This window comes from Pygocentrus nattereri, chromosome 5 (genome assembly GCF_015220715.1).
Source record: "Pygocentrus nattereri isolate fPygNat1 chromosome 5, fPygNat1.pri, whole genome shotgun sequence".
NCBI classification, from domain to species: Eukaryota; Metazoa; Chordata; class Actinopteri; order Characiformes; family Serrasalmidae; genus Pygocentrus; species Pygocentrus nattereri.
In genome coordinates this window covers 46,503,051-46,525,919 of record NC_051215.1, presented here as the reverse complement: position 1 = coordinate 46,525,919, position 22,869 = coordinate 46,503,051, and the positions used below count along the sequence as shown (strand labels likewise).

At 39.2% G+C, this 22,869-nt stretch overlaps 1 protein-coding gene across 6 annotated transcripts in view; it reads left to right on the top strand.

Annotated features, from left to right (window-relative positions):
* The window catches only part of phactr2 (phosphatase and actin regulator 2), a 68,077-nt gene extending 48,074 nt beyond the window's left edge, over positions 1-20,003 (top strand). For 4 of the 6 annotated variants that reach the window (XM_017710135.2, XM_017710138.2, XM_017710137.2 and 1 more), the window contains exons 2-13: positions 472-633; positions 1,145-1,219; positions 2,252-2,392; positions 6,424-6,648; positions 9,065-9,545; positions 10,552-10,715; positions 12,200-12,356; positions 13,916-13,971; positions 15,818-15,879; positions 16,721-16,858; positions 17,661-17,737; positions 18,644-20,003. In XM_017710135.2, coding sequence (XP_017565624.1) covers positions 472-633; positions 1,145-1,219; positions 2,252-2,392; positions 6,424-6,648; positions 9,065-9,545; positions 10,552-10,715; positions 12,200-12,356; positions 13,916-13,971; positions 15,818-15,879; positions 16,721-16,858; positions 17,661-17,737; positions 18,644-18,659 — 1,754 coding nt within the window. In that variant the 3' untranslated portion in view covers positions 18,660-20,003. The remainder of the gene's footprint in view (positions 1-471; positions 634-1,144; positions 1,220-2,251; positions 2,393-6,423; positions 6,649-9,064; positions 9,546-10,551; positions 10,716-12,199; positions 12,357-13,915; positions 13,972-15,817; positions 15,880-16,720; positions 16,859-17,660; positions 17,738-18,643) is intronic. The other 2 variants (XR_001858394.2, XM_017710139.2) reach the window with 2 other exon arrangements.
* The last annotated feature ends 2,866 nt before the right edge of the window (positions 20,004-22,869 follow it).

The window sequence follows — 22,869 nt, the reverse complement described above, 5'->3', positions numbered from 1 at the left end:
CATAAAGAAAAAAGTAGTAATAAACGTTGTTTTGTCTAATGGCTAAAATGTGACGCTGTGGTCTGAGTTGGTCCTAAAATGTACACCATATTATAAGTGATGTCCCATTCCTGTTCCAACCGCAGTGGCACACAGTGACCTGTCCCCCCAGCTGCACAGCTCAACAGTCCCACTTCTAGAACAATCTCATCTAGGTTTGGTACAATAAGTGTGGTAATAACACAGGACATCAATCGACCCAACATGTTTAAAAGTTAAAGTGTACTCATGATTGGCTGTTTTAGGGTCTTTCTGTGGTTTGCAAGTAATAAATCATGGAAGTAATGTTTTTAACCTGGTGGCAAATTGGGATTAGTGTCACTGGGGCTGTTACTGTGGTAACCTGGTTAACTGGCACCAGGAGCAGGCCGAACTTGTTTCAAATCAAATGCATTTGTTGAGCTCTGTGTTGTGAATGTGTTTCATTTGCAGTGGAGGGACTGGAAAAAGCTTCTCTGGCCAACTGTGATGTGGTAGTCGGGGGCTCCGCTCAGCTGAAAGGGAAGGGAAAACTGTCCTCTCTAGGCAAAATATTCAAACCCTGGAAGTGGCGGAAGAAAAGAACGAGTGATAAGTTCCAGGACCTATCCAAAGGTAACAACTGGCCTGCTTCTCCTCACTGTGTCTGCCTCTAAAAGCTATTTATTTACTTCTCTTTTCTAAGTGCATGGCTATCCAGTTTCTTAAATAAATCTAATTTGAAGAAATGTCAGTTTTGCAGAAATAAGTGAAAGTTTTTTGGCTGTTATTTCAGAATGAAGTACAGAATCGTCACTGTGTGCCTCAGCTTTGCTGTTTCTAAAGTGAAGTCACACAATGTAACACCTCTATTACCCAAGTTTTTATATATATATATATATATATATATATATATATATATATATATATATATATATATATATAGAAAATGTGTGGCAGTCAGGTGTTCATGACATTCTTGTGTGTGTGATTTGCAACATGCATGGATCATAAAATATATTGCAGTATGCTGTAGCCTTTCACAGGGCTGTAATTACAGTCAACCAGGTGTTACAATAATAGCCAAGGCCTTACAGCCACAGCTTCAGTGCAGTAATTAACCATTTACTTCCATCTGCCTTTCTAGTACTAGAGAGGAAAATTTCCACCAGGCAGACACGAGAAGAACTAATCAGGAAGGGTGTCCTTATTCCCGATCAAGGTGACATTTTTTTTGTGGACGAAACGTTTTTAATCTTATGCAGTTAAACTATTAAGATTGTGTGTTGAATGTGTTCCTTGTGTTGATGTTGCCTGGTTTACGTCCAGAGGTCAACTTCCACATGTTTTTTCTTGTTTTTTTTTTTAATGTAGACCAGAGAGCAAGGAACAAATTCATTTGGTCGGTTAAAACTGGAAATGAAATGTTTGTTGGGAAATACTGTCATTGTGTAAGCAGTAACCATCTCAGAACCCTAAGCATGAATGAATGAAAGCAAAAGTACATTAAGTACTGCATACAAGCAAAGTTGCTTTGTGTTTCTTAAATACTGCCAAAGACCAAAGACAAAATATATATTAAAAAAAAATCAGTTTTTTACACCATTTGTCAGCTGATGTTTACATTGAATAAACATTTCATGATGAATGGACCAATAGTAACGGCCCATAATTACCATGTATAGTAAGAAAATCTCATTAGATTAAAGTAAAAAAAAAATTTTTACTTGCTAAAGTTTTAAAGTGTCATTAGGTGAAAAGGAGGCCAAAAACCATTTTAATGATGGTGTCTGTGTGCTGATTCACATCACCTTGTAAAGCCAGAAATCATTTTAATTATAAAGTCAGAAGCCCAGATTTCGCAGGATTTTTTCGGGCCATCTATCATATTTAAGTGTTAATGTTGCACACAGACTCAACGATAAGATCCTACTCAAAGGTAAAACCAGCATTATATTGATGACAGTGTGATGACAGTAGTAGATAATTCACTTACATCCTCATAAAATATTCTTTCAACATGTTGAAAGAGATTTGAGTGCAGTTACACATTTCCACCAAAGAGGTCTCCAGATCCCCCAAATGTACATAGTGTTGCTTTAGCGGTTTTTAATAGTTTTCAAAGAATGTTATTTTCTTTCTGCTACAGAGTTACCTTTTCTGAGATAAAAGGCTTTATTAAGACAGTGACAATATATTTAATATATGATGTTCAGGCTGGAGGTAAATGACAGTTTCGTTTGCTACTCTTCAGAAGACCAGGTGAACACTGAGACGTTGAATGGACATGCCGTTCCCAGTGGAGTTACAGAAGAGGTGAAAGTGGACATCGAGTCTCCAGACACCCCCACTGAGGAGAAGACAGACCTAGCTCCAGATACTGATGAAACAGAAGGTAACACATTTCTAGACTGCTTGTGTGTGTGTGTGTGTGTGTGTGTGTGTGTGTGTGTGTGTGTGTGTGCGTGAGCGTGAGCGTGAGCGTGTGTGTCTTGCAGCTTAATTGTTTTTGCTTCAAGCAGTGTTTGCTTATTTCCTTAACTAAAATGGAAGCACAAATTATATTAATAATCATTTAACAGCAAATCATTAGCCTTTTGGTGTTTTGTGCTTTTTGTAATCCATTTCATGTTCAGTGTTTTCCGACTGGTGGGGTTTGTGCACTGTTGGAGCAGAATGATCAGTGGTAGGACCCAAAAAGGGCTCGAATCATACATTTTTTTTTTTCTTGTATTGTACTTGTGTTTTTTCCCCCCAAGGCCCACGTATGATGTTTGTGTGGCTTCATGTATCTAAAACATTTGTAATCAATTTTTCCATGACCATCTTCCAACCTCTCTTTCGCTTAGAATTAAACTGGTTGTTTTTGTTACTCTCCCTTTAAAACTGTATATGTGTGTGAGCTCTGTTCTGATTGGCTGCCGTATAATGTGCCATTCAGAAAGCAGCTGGTGCTAAAACTCTCTTTATAACTTGGCATGAATGGACGGGGCTAAACTGCTGTAGGCTAAATAGGTGCGTATATGTAAAGGAGTTGTTTTCCATGACCTCACAGAAAGAGGTAATTCAAAACAAGTAATTGGCTGCTTTTGCAGCTTCGTTTACCTATATGGACTGTACGGACTGGGGAGTGAATGGTATGTTTAGAAATTTTAACAGTTTCTCTGTGACATCAAACAAAAAGTGAAAAAGTTTTCTAGGTACACAGCATTAAAAGAAATATGACAGTCTTTTTCAATGTAATCTCCCTATTTGTAGCATACGGTTGATTTACCATGGAGCTTAATTTTAGCTTGTTTTCCTGTACTTAGTAAATAAACAGAAACGCAGTTGACAGCTCTTGCCTGGCGGCTTCTGTTGTAAATGTTTCGAGTCAGCCATTTATTTGTTCCGTTCTGAGTAAAGGGAATTGATTGTCTGTGGTAATCAGCTGTAAGCTACAGATGTGACAGATTTAGGTTAGGTTGAAAAACGCTGGAGTATTCCTGCAAATCAAAACCTTGTTTTTTTAAAAGTTTAATCAAAGTTTTCTAACTGTCTCACAAACTGAATAAAATCCACAGTCCTCTGTAGCGCAGAATCCATTCATGGAAAATAGGTGTTCATAACATTTGAGCTTTTTTGCAGAGACGTTTTTGATCGCTCTATTATGGCTGGTCTCTTTTGCATTACATTGCTGGGTACTGAGTGATATACCATTTGCTAAAACTATTTGACATGCACAGAATTGAGGCCTTCCGCTTCCCTTTTTCCCCCTTATACAGTTGATCCTCCCTCAGCGATCAATGCTCGTGTTATGAACTTTTTTCTCATTCAAAGGAGTGTTTGTCATAATACAGGTGGAAGCAAATAAGCGCTGTGGATATGACAGAATGCTAAGTAATGGCTGGCACTCATAGATAACTATATTAGTATGTTTGAGCTTTTCATTGATTTTTCAAAATCTCTGCATAATTCGACGATAATTCGATTGAGATGTAAACAAAGTCAGAGTGGTTTGGTGCGAAGTAGTTCACTGTAGAAAACTTTTTTCTTAGAAAACCGATTTATTTACAGTGGTGGTGATAGGAGCCAGGGGTTGCAATGTCTGATATAAATAATGTCTATTTTGTTTACTATCCATAACCACCAGTGATCCTACATATGTAATCCTGATAATGTAAAACAATGCAAAATATGCAGAAAAAAAAGTTTTGTTTGGGGACTATTTTGCCTTACAGCACCCTGCATGCGACGCTCAACCATGAATGGGTTTAAAATAGGGGTGCAATGATTATTTGACTTGGTTCACTAAAATCAATGACCAAATTACTTGGCAGCTAATTTAGTAGTCGATTAGTTGGTGACGTCATTACATGTCGTTTTGACATTACTGCTCACTAGAGTTAAAAGCAGCATGATGGCTGCCTCAAGAACAAAATCCTCAAAGGTGTGGAGCTAAACTCAGAAAACAAGGTTGTCAGTTGTGTTATTTGTAAAGCTGACCCCAGCTGGCGTGGGAGCACATCCTCCATGCATGAGTGTCTGAAGAGGAAACTTGTTGATGGGAAAGTGGTGAATGTTTGTGGCAAACTTGTTCTCTAAACTGTTAAGTTTGAACGATTTTGTGTAAACACTTAATTTCAACGGTAACCCTTTGTCCAGCTACCCTGTGTGTTCATGGAGAACTAAACTTGTTATATTTTATTGCTGCTACTTTGCACATCCTTGGTTATACATTTTGTCAGGAAAAATATATTGGACTTTTATTTTTAAACTTTTGTTTTAGCAGGAAAGATCATAATTTTTTTTGAATGTTATTCATCTTTTATTGTTGTCATTGTTAGTTAGTGCAAGCTCATCGAGCTAAATTTGAAAACTAATAGCTGCGTAAGTTATTTGGTAATTTAGCAGTTCATAATCTGAATAATTGATTATTTGTTTCAGCTGTCGATCGATTATTCGACTATCAAATTAGTCATTTGTTGCAGCCCTAGTTTAAATTGTTTTTGTCCAAAAGCTTATCAAAAACTGTTGTACAACAGTGTCTCAGGCTTCAGGCAGCTATGTGTAATTTCATGTATGAGGAAGCTGTATGAGGCTTTAAACTCTTCAGGCATCTGGTTCCCATCACCACTACATTGAACAATTCTGATTGGTAAGTTTCTCTAGATCAGAACATTTCACATCAAACACTGTGAATGACTTTGACTTTGTTTACATCCAAACAGTTAAATTATGCAGGAATTTTGAAAAATTGCAGGAATTTCCCTTTAAGATGTAAACAAAGTTATTCATAGTGTTTTGATGTAAGATGCTTGATTCAAGACAACCTGCCAAAGTTACAAATACATTGCGTCAATCATACAGTATTCTTTTACAATAGATTTGAGAAGGTTTTGGCCTAAAACACACACACACACACACACACACACACACACACACACTTTCTAAACTGCTTATCCTTCTAGGTCTTGGGCCTAAAGCACGTCACTGTTGTCGGAACAAAACCTTGTATCTCATTTTTGCTGTTTTCCAGTTTTTATATTATTTGAAAATATCTTTTGTCCTTTATATTGTGTCACACTTTCATGATGAATGGGCCAAAAGAAACGGCCCAAAATTGCTTGGAAAGACGTCTGGTTCCATTGATTTATGTTAAAATTAAAGTATGTTGTTTTCCTTCTCCTGTACAATTACCATTTTGGAGATACAAGGTTTTGTACTGTCAAACAGCGATATGTATATATTTTTAAATACATTCTTGGTGAAGTGGTATATGCAGGATAATTACCAAAAGAAAAAGATTTTTCCACTATTTTGCCATTATTTTACTACAACATGGATATATAAGAAGACTTGTATGTTCACTGTTTATTTTGGATGGTAAGTAAAACGTGTATATTTGCATTGTAGACATTGTGATCCCTGGTTCCTGTCACTGCCGCCGTAAATAAATCTGAGTCTGTGAGTTTTCCAGAATGGAGCATTTCACATAAAAACACTCTGAATGACTAGATTTACATCTATTGCAATGATTGAGCTATGCAGAGCTCTCAAAAATGAAGTTCCACTTTCTAAGTAGAGGAAGGGGAGTGCTCGTGAAATTGTATGTTCTATTTGGTTTCTGCTCTTTTTGTGTGCATGCCTTGATTGTCCAGAACACTTTGCACAGGCAGGCCCTTTTAGGCTCTTGATAACATTTGGCAGCAGACTTGCAGGAAAGTGTCATGCTGATGAAAAGCCTCCCTCTTAAAACTTGAATGTTATTTGTTTTTATACACTTTGAGCCTGTTAAGTTCATCAAGCAGTATTTGCCAGCTGTCACCATTACTGGTCCTTCCCAAGTCCTGTGTCTGTGTGTCTGTCTGCGTGTCTGTCTGAGGCTCTGCCAGTTTGCAGTTCCTAATGCATTAGAACGCTGTGCTCCCCTCTGTGCCTCTGTAGAAAAGAAAGAAAACACACACAGCTCACCAGCCAGCGTGGCTGGAGCCCAGAAGACCGCTGCTAAAAAACAACAGCCCACGTCCATCAAGCCCTCAGGTGGGGCTGCTGGTCCAGGGGGCAGGAAGGATGGCAAGACAGGGTGTAAAAAATTGCCAAAAGGGGCCAGTAAACAGGCCACTGCTCCTCCACCTAAACAAACCTCACGAAACACAACCCGAGGGAATGGTAAGTATCTGGGCTTGTAATGCTAAGGAGCGTTGTCGTGTTTGCATGAGCCGTGGATGCATTGCATGGAGAAGTCCTGTTTATTTGTATGTGTAATCACCAGCAATGTACCGTCACGTTGCATCAGTGGGTACTGTCTGATAACAATTAACCAGTTTATTTTAAGGTCCCAGGGAAACTTAATTCGTCATTGCTTTCTAATTAGGCTAAATCATAAGATGTGTATCATTTTAGAGATTCGATTCTTACCCACCATAGTGAAAACCTGTCTTTTATTATTGGTCTCATAAAATACAGTTACTCACATTAAAAACATGCAAACCATTAAAGCATTTCAAGTCATGATGCATATGGTACAGAATTATTTAAGAGAAGAAAGTCAAAAGTATGAGTATGTCTGAACAATAATAAACAAAAACACAAGTACAAAACCACTTTTACTTTCGGGATTTTGATATCGATATTGAAACCTTAAGTAACAGCCGATGCTGAGCTCAAGCCAGTATTTCTTCTTTAAAAACTACTGAGCATCATAATGAGCTGATTTTAGGTTAATCATCTAAAATAATGCTCTCAGCACAGTCTGGTCAAACCCTCTACTATCCCACAAGACGAACCGCAACTAACATCACATCAATACAATACGAGCGTGTCCTATTTCAGAATAGATTTCAGTCCAGCGTTTTCTGCTGATATCAGCCTGATACGGTCACCCGGTATCGGGTCAGTGCCATCTCTAAACAAAACACATCGGCATAGTTATTAACCCTCTGTTGCAGTTGCAGTTATTGCAGCACATTGAAAAAAGAGAAGTTCAGTTGAAAGTGACGTGGGTCTACTCCTAGTAAGTTACAGAAAACATTTTGGCCACATATGTCATTGTTTTGACATCAAAACACACAAAAATATCAAGAAGTGCTTACTCAAACCTACCTGTCCTGAATGTATATTGAGTGTAAATAACTGCATAACTCACTATGTGATTAAATCTGTATTTGCATTTGAATAGTATATCCAAAACAAATGTTATAACTCACATTTGTGTGTGCATGAGCACATCCTAATCAATAACATCAAGTGAATGAATCTTAAGCGTCATGAACAGCAAACGAACTAACCAGGAGAACGAGCTTTCACTGTAAGGATAAGTTGCTCTCAGGTGTCCATTATTGGAGTGAAAAGGAGAAAAGGGCCTGATGCTTCTGCAGCATTTACTGCCATTAACTGCAGGTTAGGAGCAGCTGCTACAGTAGTGCTGAGTGAAGGTACATTTGCAATGGAAAAAACACTTGAATTTCAATCTGAGTGTTCTCGTTAAGGTTCTAGACTCTAGGACCCCATATGGTAGTGGCTTAGATCTGAATTGAGAGGATCAGATTTGCGTGCCGACACAGCTCTGAAAAAAATGTCAGATTAAGACGGAAAACTGCATTTGTACCACTTTCAGTCTGATAATTTGAACATGGCCTAATTGTGTCCATATGGTGGGTGAGGTTATCTCAGCAGTTTGCTCAGCTGAAGAGTTTTGCTAAAAGGGGAAATGGGGAAATACACACTGCATCGTGAGCAGAGTGCATCTATCACAACTTCTCCATTTTCACATTTGAGCCTTATTATTTGCTTAGAGAAGTCTATGTACAGTGCTTTATGTGTGTGATATTGCTGCGCAAGCCGGTTTGTGAACGACCACATCTGCTGATGCTTAGGGGTGCATCTGCTGGCTTGAGCGCATGACAAGTCTGGTGTTTTGCTGGTAAAGCAGTGGGACTGTCCACTGTTGCTTTTCCTTGCTTTCTTTTTGTTCATTATGGTGATGAAATGTCTTTTATTTCCACAAAATCTAAATGTTAGTCTTTGCTTGCATTGTTTACATTTGCATTCGTATTGTGTATGTAGCTCTAAATCTCTTTGAAAGATCGTGTATCTGATCAAATATTTCTAAAATCGCAGAGAAAATGTTTGTGTTGTCATTCACAAATTATAAATATATATTATTTACTGAGATCTGTATAATTAATTGTGGCGTCACCATAATCACATTGCCTGTAGAGACTAAATAAGACACCAGAAATGATCATCTTTTGAAGACTACCTGAACACAGAGTGGGAAGGCTCTTGAACAAGCCCCAAACACTCCACCATCATTTATTAGAAAATCAAATGCCAAATTTCTTTTTATTATTTATTAAAATAAGTGTGTTGTTAAAACACAGCAAATCTGTGCTTTATGTGTTGAATATATTACTATTAAGACATTTATTTGGTTTTCTTGACCTTAAGAAGCTGTCATTTTCCTTTGATGTATCTTATGTACTGACTTTCTCCAACACTGCTACCGTTATTTGTTCGTACATAGTGAACTCTTCTGCTCAGATAACAAATAACTGTTCTCATCCCATTCCATCTTTCTTTACAGCTAAACCTCCCAACCCCAAGAAAACTGCAGGCACATCTAAAAGTTCCTCTCAGGCTTCTGGACAGGCTTCAACAGCCTGTGCAAAGAACCTCAAAGATGGTGTCTCAGAACTGACTCCAGGAGAAACCAAGCATGGCAAAAAAACCAACCAGTCTAGATCTCCCCAACCTCGTTCCAAAGCCCCACCTGAACCAGACAAGACTCGGGGAGGCTCTTCCACGAAAGACCAAAAGAATGAGACTGTGGCTTCAAGTGCAGAAGAGAAGGCAGTTAAGGAGACATCTCAGGTTTGTGAAGATGCTAATAAGCAGCACAATTGTTCTGCAGAGCCAGTTAGTATTCGGCCCCACATGAACGAAGCCACAGAGGAGACGTCTTTCACAGAGTCTTCGAATGAACTTCCCTCAAATGCTACAGCAGAGCCTCTGAGCACAGAGAAGGAAGCCGAGGAGGGGAAGAGTGCAGCAGATGGTGACCGACAGTGAGTACACTTCAACTGTCCTGCTCGATGGTTATCTTTTGGTTATCTTCAAACACTGGAGCAACAATATAAAACAGTTGTTGCTATTGCTTTCTGTGAGGTTTTCTGGTGTCTATTGCGATCAGACAGAGCCAGTTACCACAGATCCTTCTCCTCTGCAAAACTAGTCCATCTCTTAGAGAACAAATTATATAGACTTGATTTAAAGCAACTCTGTGTGGGATTTTGTTTATTGAGTCAGGAGGGAAAAAAACATGCTAAAATATGGTGTGCATGTGCTGCTGCACGTCACCCTGTAAAGCTGAAAATAATCAGTTAAGTCAGAGGTGTCAGATAAATGTTTACTGAGCGAATTCACTGCCTGCCCATTTTTTTTCCTTTTTATATTTTCATTTTAAATGTCAGAGATTTGGTTAAAATGCTGGACTATTGATTTAAGGTGCTTAACAGATATTTCATCTTTATTGACTGTGTTTCTACTGAAAAACACATGGTAACATTAGTTTTGGCAAACAGTGGTGAAATCGAATTGTTTAGAATTTGCAAATTAGTGATTCTGTGGCACAATATTGTTAATAATGTTGTATTTCAGATGATAATCTCTGCTGATGTATATGAAAGTTAATACTGTGTCCGTGTATCCTTTGAGTTGGCTCATTTCGTGATGTAATGGGAGGTGCTGGTGGTGGAGGATTTCAGTGATATAACTTCCTATAGTGTAACTCTGGGAGAAAGGGTGTTTGTAATGAAAGACTGCTTGTCTTCCTGTGTACATGTGACCTATGCCTATGAGTGCAAGACCACTTGCTACACAGGCCTCTGAACTCATGCCTGTCATTGTTGTTGAAAAAGCTTTGAGTATTGCTGATGTAGCATTTAACGTCACATGATGCAAACAGTAACATGATTGAGGATCAGAGGTTTTTCTGGTTACAAGTTGTATCCATATTTGCTGTTGGTGTTGAGGCTACATGAAATCCTTCTCTCTGTTCTTGATGTGCTGCAGGACTGAAGGAAGCCGGAAGCCACAGGCGGTCAATGTGGAAAACCCGGGAGTGACCATTATTCCTGACACTGTTCGAGAGACTCAGGCCAGTGATTCAGACTCAGATGGGCCTGTGCTCTACAGAGATGAAGAAGAGGAGGATGAAGAGGATGAGTATACCTCCAGTATGTGTTTTCTTGGGCAGCATAACATTAGGGAAGAAGGGGAAATGCAGACGACATTGAATTACGGTCTTTATCCAAAGGGCAAGGGTCTGAGACGGGTGATATGGTTGGACGTGGTTGGATAGTGTAGTGGGTAACACCTTTGCCTTCTACACTGTAGTCTGGGGTTCAATACCCAGCTGGGTAAAACACTGTACACTATACCAAAAAGAGTCCTTGGGCAAGACTCCTAACACTGCCTTCGCCTACCTGTGTAACAATAATCAAACTGTAAGTCGCTCTGGATAAGAGCGTCAGCCAAATGCTGTAAATGTAAATGTAAATATGATTTCTTTACCATGAAAATGACATCACAACAAGATTTTCTGAGCAGCTTGTGAGGATTGTCACTACCTGAATAACACAGACCAACTGCAGATTTCATTAAGAGGAGATTTAGAATAGGTTCTGAAATGTTAGAGCTGCGTGAGGTTTAGCAGTCCCGACGACAGCATATTGGATATTGTGATGTGCTGTATGTAAATTGAAGTTAAACATTGTACGCATAGTTTTTTGGTAGCATTTTCTTTAAATGTAACATACTGGGGTTGTTCCTACGTATCAAGCCTCGTCTTATCCAGCCGTAACTTGTCAAACTTCAAATAAAATCGTGGATAGTTAACAGTATCATTATTAGTTTCGTCAAATTACCAAACGCTGCTGTACAGCTTGTTTAACACGTTGACTTTGTGTCATTGGAGATGCCAGGTATCGATATTGAGCTGATATCAGCAGAAAATTCTGGATCAGCCATTAAAGGGGATACAAGAAAGAATGACTCTGATTCAATCTTGTAACAAATCTGTCCTGAAATAGCACGCACACTGTGTGATGTGGTGTGATGTGATGTTAGCGGTGTAGTTCTTCCTGTGGGGTAGTATGGTGTCAAAGTAGTTTGAGATGCTGCTATTTAGTGCTAATCTTCAAGTAAAAATAGTTCGTTTTAAAACTTAGTTTTTAAATGAAAATATTGGATTAATATTTGCTGATACTTTTTACAATCAGTATTAGGAAAGAAAAAGTGGTATTGTATATCATATGTAGTGGTATATCATTAGATTTTTAATCCTGCTTATAGTTCTGTGTTATTCACAAGGTTTCTTTTTCCTGGCATCAGCCTCCAGGCATCACCTCTTATTTATTTAAATAGAGAATGCAATGCCAAGTGCTTTAAGCACTGATCTATGCAGAGGTTTCTGTAAGGAAAACATACTGTATTTAGTTAAGTGTACTTATTTTTTGCCATGTAGATTGTTCTGTTGATTTGACTTTGCCTCTGTGCTGTGGGGAAAACATTGCTTGTACTAGCCCTCATTTGTCTAGTAACTTCTCTGTTTTTTCACTCCTCTCTCTCTTATTTTACCCGCACCCTCATTTTCTGACATTTTAATGGTGGCAGAATGCAAGTGCCTAAAAGAGATTAGAATGAATATTTGTTTCCACAGGTTCTCTTGCCAGCAAAATCCGCCGCAGAGACACGCTTGCCATCAAACTCGGCAATAGGCCCAGCAAGAAGGAGCTGGAGGAGAAAAATATCCTTCCAAGAACGTCAGAGACAGAGAGACAGGAACTGCGGCAACAGATCGGCTGCAAACTAGTAAGGTGAGGCTGCCTCAGCACCTGCAGGATGTTTCCGTTTTTAGAGTCATTATGTATCAAATGTTATAAAACAAGTAATGATGAAAATGGGCTTAGCTGAAAAATGAAATATCATGCATTGCATTTTGAAGATTACAAACACAATGCCTTTTTGGAAAATCATTGCATACAAAACATTATGACCACTCACAGATGAAGAAAATAACATTGATTATGTTGTAACAGCAGCACATGTCAGGGTTATAGTCAACATGTTGGACATAGGAGAAACAAGCAGGTGTGAAGACCCAATCAACTTGCACATGGGCCAGATCGCTGTGCCCAGACAACTGGATCAGAACCTCTCTAAAACGGCAAGGCTTATGAGCTTCTCCTGGTCAGCATTGGTGCGTACCTGCTGACAGTGGTCCAAGGAGTTGTGCACCCAAGCCTTATCAATATGTGAGAGCAGCAAAGTCAGTCCCATCTGGTCCAAACCAAAAGAAGAACTTCTGTGGTACGGAATTTTAAGGATGGTTATAGGAGGAATGTGTCACAACACACAGTGCATTGCACCCTGCTGCGTTTGGGGCTGTGTAACAGCAGACCAACCAGTCAGAGTGCCCATGCTAACCCCTGTGCACCACAGGAATAGGCACGTGAGCATCGGCACTGGATCCTGGCACAATGGAGGAATGTCTGAAACAGTGATGCCAGGATGCCCTGTGAGAATAAAACAAGCTGGTAGAGGGAGTGTGATGTTCTAGGCAGTGTTCTGCTGGGAAACCCTGGGTCCAGGCGTTCATGTGGATGTTGATTTCACGTGTGCCATCTACCTAAAACATCGTTGCGAACATTGCGCCTCTTCATGACAATAATGATCCCCACTGGCAGCGGGCTCTTTCAGCCATGACTTGAGGAGCATGGCGAAGAGTTCAAGATGTTGTCCTAGCCTTCAGAGTCCCTAAGTTTCAATTTGGTCGTGCATCTGTGGGGTGTGGTGGAACAAGTCCATTCTGATAACGGCTCCACTTTGCGACTTACAGCACTTAAAGGATGTGCAAGTCTAGATGCCAGATACGGCAGGGCTCCTTTGGAGGTCTTGTAGAGTTTATGTCTGCACAGGTTGGAGCTGTTTTGACACACAGAGGACATTGAGCCTCATTCCCCAATATCTGTTTTTTTTCTTCTTCTTCTTCCAAATTTTTTTTCTTGAGAAAGGTTCTAAGAAAAGGTCCATCTGTGTTCTGTAAATGTGCAAATTATGACTGTTCACTAAACTTATAGTCAGGCTTTACTGTAACCCGTGGCATCTAGATTGTATCAGTACCTGAATCACAAAAAGAACAGGATGTGCATTTACCATGTTAAACTCTGATCTCAAATGATGCATTTGGCTGTTCATAATTGGAGCTTATAATATCACTCCTGTTGTGTATTTCATCCTTGTAGTTGTAGAACATTTCCTCTGTAACTTTTCTTTCAGTGCTCAGTGTTTATGGGGTCTTCTGTCTTGCCAGTACTCTTAGAGAGATTTGTTGTTAGCAATCTGATTGGCTTTTTGGCTCGTCTTCCATCTACAGACGGCTGAGTCAGAGACCCACGACTGAAGAGCTGGAGCAGAGAAACATTCTGAAACGTGAGTAAACACTTGTTTATCCTGTACTGACAAGGACATGATCACATTTGCGTAGCCCCCAGAGTCTAAGTAAGGCTTTAATGTTTGCTCTCACTCAGCCTCGGCTCTAGCCTTTGAGGCTGCAGAATAAATACTTGGCAATCACACCGACACTGCCATCTGATTAAAGATGCTAGAATGTGGAGTTTCAGGTGGCTTACAGCATTAGTAATACATTTGTTTTGGTGTGATGTAGGAGATAGGAGTTAGCTTAAGCTGTACTGAATGACATTAGGAAATTTTTCCTAATCTTGCTGGTTGTAGATCGTTTTTGTAGTCTAGCTTTGGGTGTTTTCATCAGAACCACCAACCTGGAAGGCTATTAACTAACATGCCTTGATGCGTATGATGCTTTGCAGTGCATCTCTCAGAATTACCATCATATGCCAAGTGCCTATTTACCAATATATACCAATGCTTGGAGGAGAAATGTAATGGCTTGCTTGTGCTACGTGAAAGGCCAGTAAGTTGGTATTTCCAGTTGTGGTTCTCGAAGACAGCAGGAGGCATAAACAGATTGACTGTGCACATACAGGCAGTGTAGAGCATCTGAAGAAGACTGACTAATGCTGGTTTCACATATTCCAGATTTGGAGTACCAAGAAAAGCAAAGTGTTTGATTAGCTGAAATGTAGTTTCAAAATTGTTGTGTTTTCTGAGCACTGAAGATTGAGGAAACTGGTGGATGGCTATTGCAGGGTGACTGCGGCACAAACAGTGCATCTTTGTGCTCTTGACCACTCAAATAACCTGTGCACCCATTGTATGTAAGCCAGAGACTGAGAACAAGGTTCATATTCATTTAACAGTGTCAGCCAGTCTGTCAGTCACTGACTGTCTGGTTCCCCACTTTTTTTCTGTTGTTCATTTAAAGCTGTTTTTCAGCATTTCACCCTGTGTATCTTAAAACTCATTTGGATGGGATTGGTTTTACAAAAGGAGGTGGACTCATGTGTTGTTTTTTTTTTAAATTTTTTTTACAGGTGCTCCTCTGTGATTTTAGTTTCTTCCGAAAGCACCAAGTTGGTCATTTTCACTAACTGTGTCCATAAAGATTCTGCCACGTTTTAGCTTCTATAAAACCAAGTAACATCAGGTTATATTAATCCTGTGTGGTTTTCCACAGAAGAGTTTAAGAAGCATGAAGGCACTCAAAGAAGCATTTACTTCTGTTCTCTGTGGCTAAAGTCAAGCTAGGATGTACTGTGCTACCTCAAATGTTCTGCCTTTTAACTTAGAACTGTAAAAAAAATTTATTTTATGCAGTGATGTTGACTACTGGCTGTGCATTCCCAAGCTGTTACCTAACAATGCTAATGACACTGCATTCACAGCCTAGTAGAGTAAATGAAACAAGGCCTTAATTAAATGTTTTACATTGTTTTCTGCTCAATCCTGGAAAAAAGGCAGTAGAGGTAAACATTAAAGACATTCTCTAGTACGCTGATGTTATCCCACCTCCCCATGGAAAACGAATCCCATTTGAAGAGGTCCATGTCAGAGATCTGGGATTAAGCATTTATAGGCTGCCTCACTACAAGTAGTGGTTTTTGGCTAAAGAACGTGAATCAGGTTTATCGGTCATTAGTGTTATGTGTTTTGTGAGAGCTACTCGGTATCCTTTCTTTTGATTTAGTGACCTTGAATTAGAACAGACTCTTCTTCGTAACTTTTATTTATCTTTTTAATAGTTTATTTATTTGACAAGGCTCTGCAGTTTCCCTCTGGGATCAATAAAGTATTCTGATTCTGATGAGACGTGCATTCTTGTACAATGTGAATAATTAGTTTTTTTCCATCACTGCAGAGAAGAATGAAGAGGAAGAGCACGAGGCCAAGCAAGAAATTAAACGACGGCTCTCCCGAAAGGTACAAACTTCCACAAACTGCATCTTCTTTAACTTTATTTTTAAAAAGGATTCTTACTGTGTTTTACCCCTAAAACTGTCAGTTTCTCGCTCTCATAACTTTCTAACATTTATTAGTTTCATGGATTTTGTAGTCGCTGAAACATAAATCTTAGTAAATAGTGGAAGAATAGACTTGGAGTATAAGGGGTTAAATCCAGAGGTATTTAAAAGCATTTTTCTCTACATTCTGTCTTAAACTGGCTAACTTGAGTTCAGAAACTCTCCAGCAGAAAACGAATTTGTGGTGCAGTGCACCCTCTGGTGGATGAAACGCATAAATCATGTAACGTGTGCTACATTTTTATTAACAAACAATGAGTGAATTTCACAGACAGCATAGTATGGTTTACAGTATATTCTTAATTTGAGAAGCTTTGATATTAATATCTTATTTTTTGGCGTACTTTTCTGTTGTGAAATCTAAATGGAATGGTTAAACAAAATTTCACACAGTTTTCTCATTAATTTTCTCTGGTTAATATAAAAAATATTTAAAAGAAATGTTGGGTGGCATAGACATCCATTACATTTTAGCCACATTAGCCTCAAAGATCTAGTGCAAAACTAAGAGTAAACACAGCTGGCTGGTGGGCTGTTTTTGGGGTAAAGATACATTTGTTTCAATATAATTTATTAGAACTATAATTAGAACTATATTAGTGTGAGTTTAGTGTGTTTTTGAGCTGGATACAGAGTTGTTTGAGTTAACTGGGTTAACTAGATCCTGCAAGAAACCGAATTGGAGGAATGATAGGATGTTTCAAAAGATTACAAGTTATATAATGTTTTCCTTTCTGCAGCTGAGCGTCCGGCCCACAGTCGCCGAGTTGGTGGCCAGGCGAATCTTGCGTTTTAATGAGTATGTGGAGGTGACCGAGGCGAAAGATTATGACCGTCGTGCAGACAAACCCTGGACCAGGCTGACCCCCGCTGACAAAGTAGGCCATTTTCCTGTTCATCTCTGATGCTTTATGCACTATTCTTAGAGTGGGCGCTGGTGAAAAGAGGCTTGAGAACCTGTTATTACACATCGGTTTAGGAGAAAGCAGCAGGAAGTCTCTTGACAGTGATGAAGAACATTGTTCTCGGGTCCAGGTCGAGGAGACGCACCACTTATTCTGGGCATCTTTACATTCTCTTTTAAAATGAATTGGCAAGGGTAAATTTATAATTCCTCCTAAATCTAATGAGAAAACAAATCAGAGCCAGATATGTTGTAAAACAGTCAATACATGCACAAACTGTATTCCATCCATCCATCCATCCATTTTCTAAGCCGCTTCTCCGTCAGGGTCGCGGGGGGATACTGTTTAAAAATAATTAAAACCACTTTTACAAGAAGAAAAATACAAACTTAGCTTCATTTTACTGCTACAGAGTTTTTTTTTTATTTTTTTTTATTATATGTAGATCAGTGTAAAAGATCTGTAGTCACAGGTTCATCCCTCTCATTCCAGGTGTTGATTTCTTTTAACACTGAGGTGCCACCTACTGGCTGCTGCGCTCAGTATTAAGGATTTTTTTTTAATGAAAATAAGATTTACCTTTGATGTTTTTATTTACTAAAAACATGATATGCAACTTGTGTTTAGTCATAGACAAAATAATGAAACTAATTCCTGAAACCTTTAAAAGATCTTCTGGTCAGACTTGGCTGTCTGTCTGGATGGTTTAAACTTTGCTGAAGACAGTGCTCTTTTGAAAGAACAGTGCAAATCCTCATGTTTATCTTTCTCTTAGGCTGCTATACGCAAGGAACTTAACGAGTTCAAAAGCAAAGAGATGGAAGTTCATGAAGAGAGCAAGCAGTTTACCAGGTAAGTCAGTTGCCAAATAGACCTGATAAATCTGCTAATAACAACAATATAGTGTATCAGTCTTGCATCAGTATACAATGCGTCTAGGCCAGTATATTTGCAGGATATTGTTAGAAATTTGGCACGAAGAGTCAGGAGACTGGAGCTTCAGCGTTGACTGGAGTTTATTTCCACATACAGAGTATGCGTATAGCGTGGTCGATTAACAGTCAATCAGCAGCATCAAGAGTCTAGTCTTATTCACATCCACGCAGACAGTCATGTACGGGCACAGCTTGGTCATCACTGTGTCACCAGTCTATTCTGGTCCAGTCTGATCAGCAGTCCAGTCTGGTCAGTACTCCATTCTGCAGTCCAGTCTAACAAGAATATTTTTGGAAGGACCTTGTATACATTGAAAACTAAGGAGGAGGAAAAGGAGTTTGAGGAGGGATCAGGAGGGGTTGTAGAAGGAGAATATGAAATGAGATGGGGGGGGGGGGTAGAGATAAGGGGGGGTGATTATCACCTTCAGGTTATGAGACAAAGGGTCATCTTAGTACAAACAAAGGAGTGAGTTGACAAGGTTAGAGTGTGGTCACCCTTCACCCTCCACCCCACAAAGGCCAGACAAGTATTACTTTTCTACAACAGAAGTCCACAGTAAACATGGTTAACACCCTTAAGTAGATAGCATAAGGGAAAAACATATATTGAGAATTTTCTCCCTCAGTATGATTAATATTTCATAGAATGATTTGTATTTCATAGAATATCTACTTTTGTTTTTAATAACAGGTAGATGCCAATAAGGGGAGCTTGTTAGCGTCCCCCTTGTTTTCCCATAAATTTTAGCTAGGTCTGTTTTCCCAGTTTCCCGCTGAGAATGGTGCTAAAATAGAGCCTGCTCCTTATGTGCCTCGGCAGGTTCCATCGGCCCTGAGGCGGTCTCCATCGTGAGCTTTCTGGACTGCTGCCCGTGCCGGGCTCTCTCTTCCTGTCCCTTCATCATGCTTCCTGCTGGGGCCAACAGTTGGGCTCCTGTTGCACATCGGCTGTCCTCTGGCACTGGCAGTGCTCCGGCTGGCCTGTCTCTAGCCATCGCCGTCAACTGCCCAGGGGACTGGAGCACAGCTGAACTGCAGAGACACAAAGAGAGAGACTGCTGGACATGAACAAATGTGAACGCAGACAGGTGCCTTGGTCTGTCCTGGGATTTTTCTTTTTTTTTTTTGTTATTTTTTGCACACACTAAGGACAAGACTTGTACATTTTTTTGCAATTTACCATGGCCATCGAGGAAGATTCGCATTATGCCTCAAGCATACAATATAAGGGACAAACAATGACTTCTCCTTGGTGAGCCATTGCTGCGTATCCAAACCGGCAGTGTGTTGAGGATATTTGTTTTGTATTTGTAACTGTTTTTAAAGCAGTATTATAGTGTGGAGTCCCATAGTAGCTCTGAATATTCATGCATGTGAAAAGCATTTTAAAAATCATACTCACTCAATTCTTACCATTACTTTAAACCAAGTTGAAAAGGACATTTAAACCATTAGAACTGTTTATTATCGGTAGTATTCTCTATCCAGACTGGTAGCATCCACAAAAGTGAAGGGAAAACTAGTACATTCAATTAGCAGTTTTATGTAAAATCCTGTAGCTTTTCATACTATTTACTTTAATATTATCACTGTCTTTTGGTTTTAGAGTCTCCATTGATTTGACCTTCAGTTGGACTGAGCTAGGGCTAAATACTACAGGCAGCAAGCGACAGAACTGGACACCAAAAAGAAAAAAAAAAAACAAAAAAAAAAAAACTTTTTTCCTTTGTGAACAGAAACATTCGAACATACTACAAACCAGGATTAAACAAAGGTAGGCAAGTGTGATATTCGCTTAAGCAGGTTGATTTTTGCATGTTGTCTCAACAAATGAAACCTCATCCTTTCACTTATGATCTGGACCACTTTGGTGTGCTCTCAGAACACGTGAAACAAATCAGGTAAAAAATGGATTTGGATCATCAAGAAAGCAACAAATCCATTTTAAACATAGCTTGTCTGTATAAATATAGCGTTATTACAGTGCATTGTCATATGCTGTGGGATCAAACTATCTAATGTCAGATGATGTTGCCAGACATGCGTATGTTTTATCAGATGCTGAGAGTATTATTTTATCATTGTAAACGCGTATCCTGGAAAATGTTTAAATTATTTTTAATCAGTTGTTGTACAGAATGTGCATATAATACATGTGAATACATCCACTATGCTGTGAACGGACTGTTTGCTTTAATGTGGTTTGAAAAGGTTTCTTTTCAGACTAAATGGGCTTGGGTGTATAGTCAGCTCCACAATTATTGGTGCCCTTGGTAAATAGAAGAAAAAGTGCATAAAAATGTTTTCACACAAACTAATTGAATTTTAATTCAAATTTAGTGTAAAGTTTGGTCTAGCCTGTGAGCACCCTTTGAATTTGTCATGAACAGAATATACCAACACGTGCTGCCATTGCATTCGCTCCCACCTCCCTTTGCCAACAGAAGTTTTCATCTTGTGATGCTTGATAAGATTGGTAAATACAAAGGAAGGAATCTGAGAGGACTCTAGTTCTTCTCTGTTGGACCCACCCCTCAGGTTTCCAGGATTCCAGGGTTTAGGTCAGGGAGCTGCCTAAAGCTCGATTGTGTGGATTTGGAGTCATGCTTTGGATCACTGTCCTGCTGGAAGATGCAACCAAGACCCAGTTTTCGCAGAGGCACCTACATTTTCATTTAAAATCTCCTCGTACTTCATGTAGTCCACGATACCATGTTTCCTAACGAGCCCCCAAACATCACAGACCCTCCACCGTATTTAAAGTGATGATGGGCTTCTTTTCTGAATAATCGTCCTTTTTATGCCAAACCCACCTTGAGCGTTTGAGGAGAAAATGCTTTATTTTTCTCTCATCTTTTTCACTCATCTAGTCAGAACCACTTCCAAATAGTCTGTCGGCATTAAAGGTAGCGTCTAAAATGCAGTAAGCCATTAGATGTTGCATGTTACATGTGAATTGTATGTGAAATGAGCCTAAACCTCCTAAAATCACATGAATTGCTAAAATCACAGGAAACCTTTAGTGGCTATTGCATTTCTAAAACTGCAACAACGTTAAATATAGTAAAACAAACATTTTCAATAAATGACTTATGCTTAATAATAATTACAATAACCTTCAACAAAGAACTGTAGTGTGTTTAGTGTGCTGTATAACTGCTTAAGGAGTGTTTAATGTAGAAACATTTAAAAAATATATAAACCAAGTAAAGTTTTGCTCAAGAAATTATTACTGCGAAAGTAATGCCAATATATACTAGTCCACTGATTTACTGTGTTGTTTTAGATCAAGTGGTGCTACACGTGCTTTCCCACATCAGGCTTAATACTACTTTAGACCGATTTATCAAAAACAGGCATTTTATATACTCAAGTAACACTTCTTCACTCTTCTTCACTCTTTTCTGTTGCAATACTGCACTGTAAATACATTATTATTTTTATTAGTATTATATAATGATAGAATATATGTAAAAATAATAGTAATTAATAAGTATATATACACTTCATTAGTTTATCAGCTCCACTTTCCATATAGGTGCATTTCTACATTTACAGACTCCATCGTTTCTCTGCATAATTGCCTGGCCACCTTTTACTCTGTTCTTCAATGGTCAGGCATTATTTGGTTGGTGGATCATTTTCAGCACTGCAGTCACACTGACATGGTTGTGGTGTGTTAGTGTGTGTTGTGCAGGTATGAGTGGATCAGACAAAGCAGTGCTCAACAACGGCTCCGGTTGTTTTAAACATCTTATTTCCCTAATATTGGATATGGGCACTTTCAGGTGTGCAGCTATTTTTGTAGTCATTGTCTGATTTATGAAGGTCAGCATGGAGGACCTACAGTTGGACCAATATTAATGGGAACATGCTTTTGTTACATTTACATTGTTGCATTTCAAGGCCTTTTGATTCTCAGCTTAAATTTACTCCAAGTAAACATCATCTTTCTCTCACATTGCAAGTGTGTGACTGATTAAAATAACCAGACTTTTTGTCTGACCTTTTTCTTACCCATCTTTGTCGAAGGTGCAATCACCTGTGGAACTGATTGTCTGAAGTAGTTGTTTGCCTGTATAAGCGCTTTGTAAGTTTACAGTTACTGATTGTGGCTCATCTGATGCGGCACAATTGATCAGACACACGCCCCATTCATCAGTGGGGAAAAAACAGGACCACAACTGATTTGGCTGGTGGATCATTCTCAGCACACCAAGACAGTAGTGGTGTGCTTAGTTTGTGCTGTTCTAGGATGAGTGTATCAAGCGCAGAAGTGTATAAGCAGTAATTCAATCTTTATCAGGGTTTTTAGGCAGCTGAATAATTTACCTTGTGAACTGTCTGTTCTCTTCATAAAAAAAAAAAACAACCCTAAACCTCAGGATATCCTTGCCTCTCTCATCATTATCCAAGCTTTTTAACGTTTAGGCGTTTATAGACACTGAGTCGCTTTAATTGCCAGATGGCCCACTGTATTTGTCTGCCAGTTATCTCTGTCCACCATTACCTCCACCTCCTCCTCCACTGCGAGCTTAATGGTGATAAAGTGCTGGCAATCCAAACACTGGAAATGCACTGTGTATGTGAAAGCTGCCTGGCCACTGGAGAGGAAAGCGATGCATCCGAACATCCAGAGTCCAGCTCCTCTGGGAAGCATGCTGTAAAACCAACAAGAAGGCTTATAAAAGCAGGAGAGCCCAGGGAGTGGCCTTAATGGCACCATCCACTTTTATTCAGGTCCTCATGCTTTGAATGCAGATGGTGTTTGTCTTTAAGGGAGGGTTGATCTGCTGCTGTACACATTACAGAATCAGCACACTGTTCGGTCCACTTGGCTGGATTTTCTTAATGGAATATTTAGAAAGTAAGCATTATATGATGGTAGTAGATGTGAAATGTATGACGGTGATATGTTAAGGCTTCCGGTGTGTTCAGATATGATGTTGCATGAGGCCAAAGGAAGTTGTCCAGATACTTTCTTTTAAGTGCTGATTTCTGCATATTAGTCAAGGGTGGAAAAACTGCTATTTGAGTGGAAGTAGA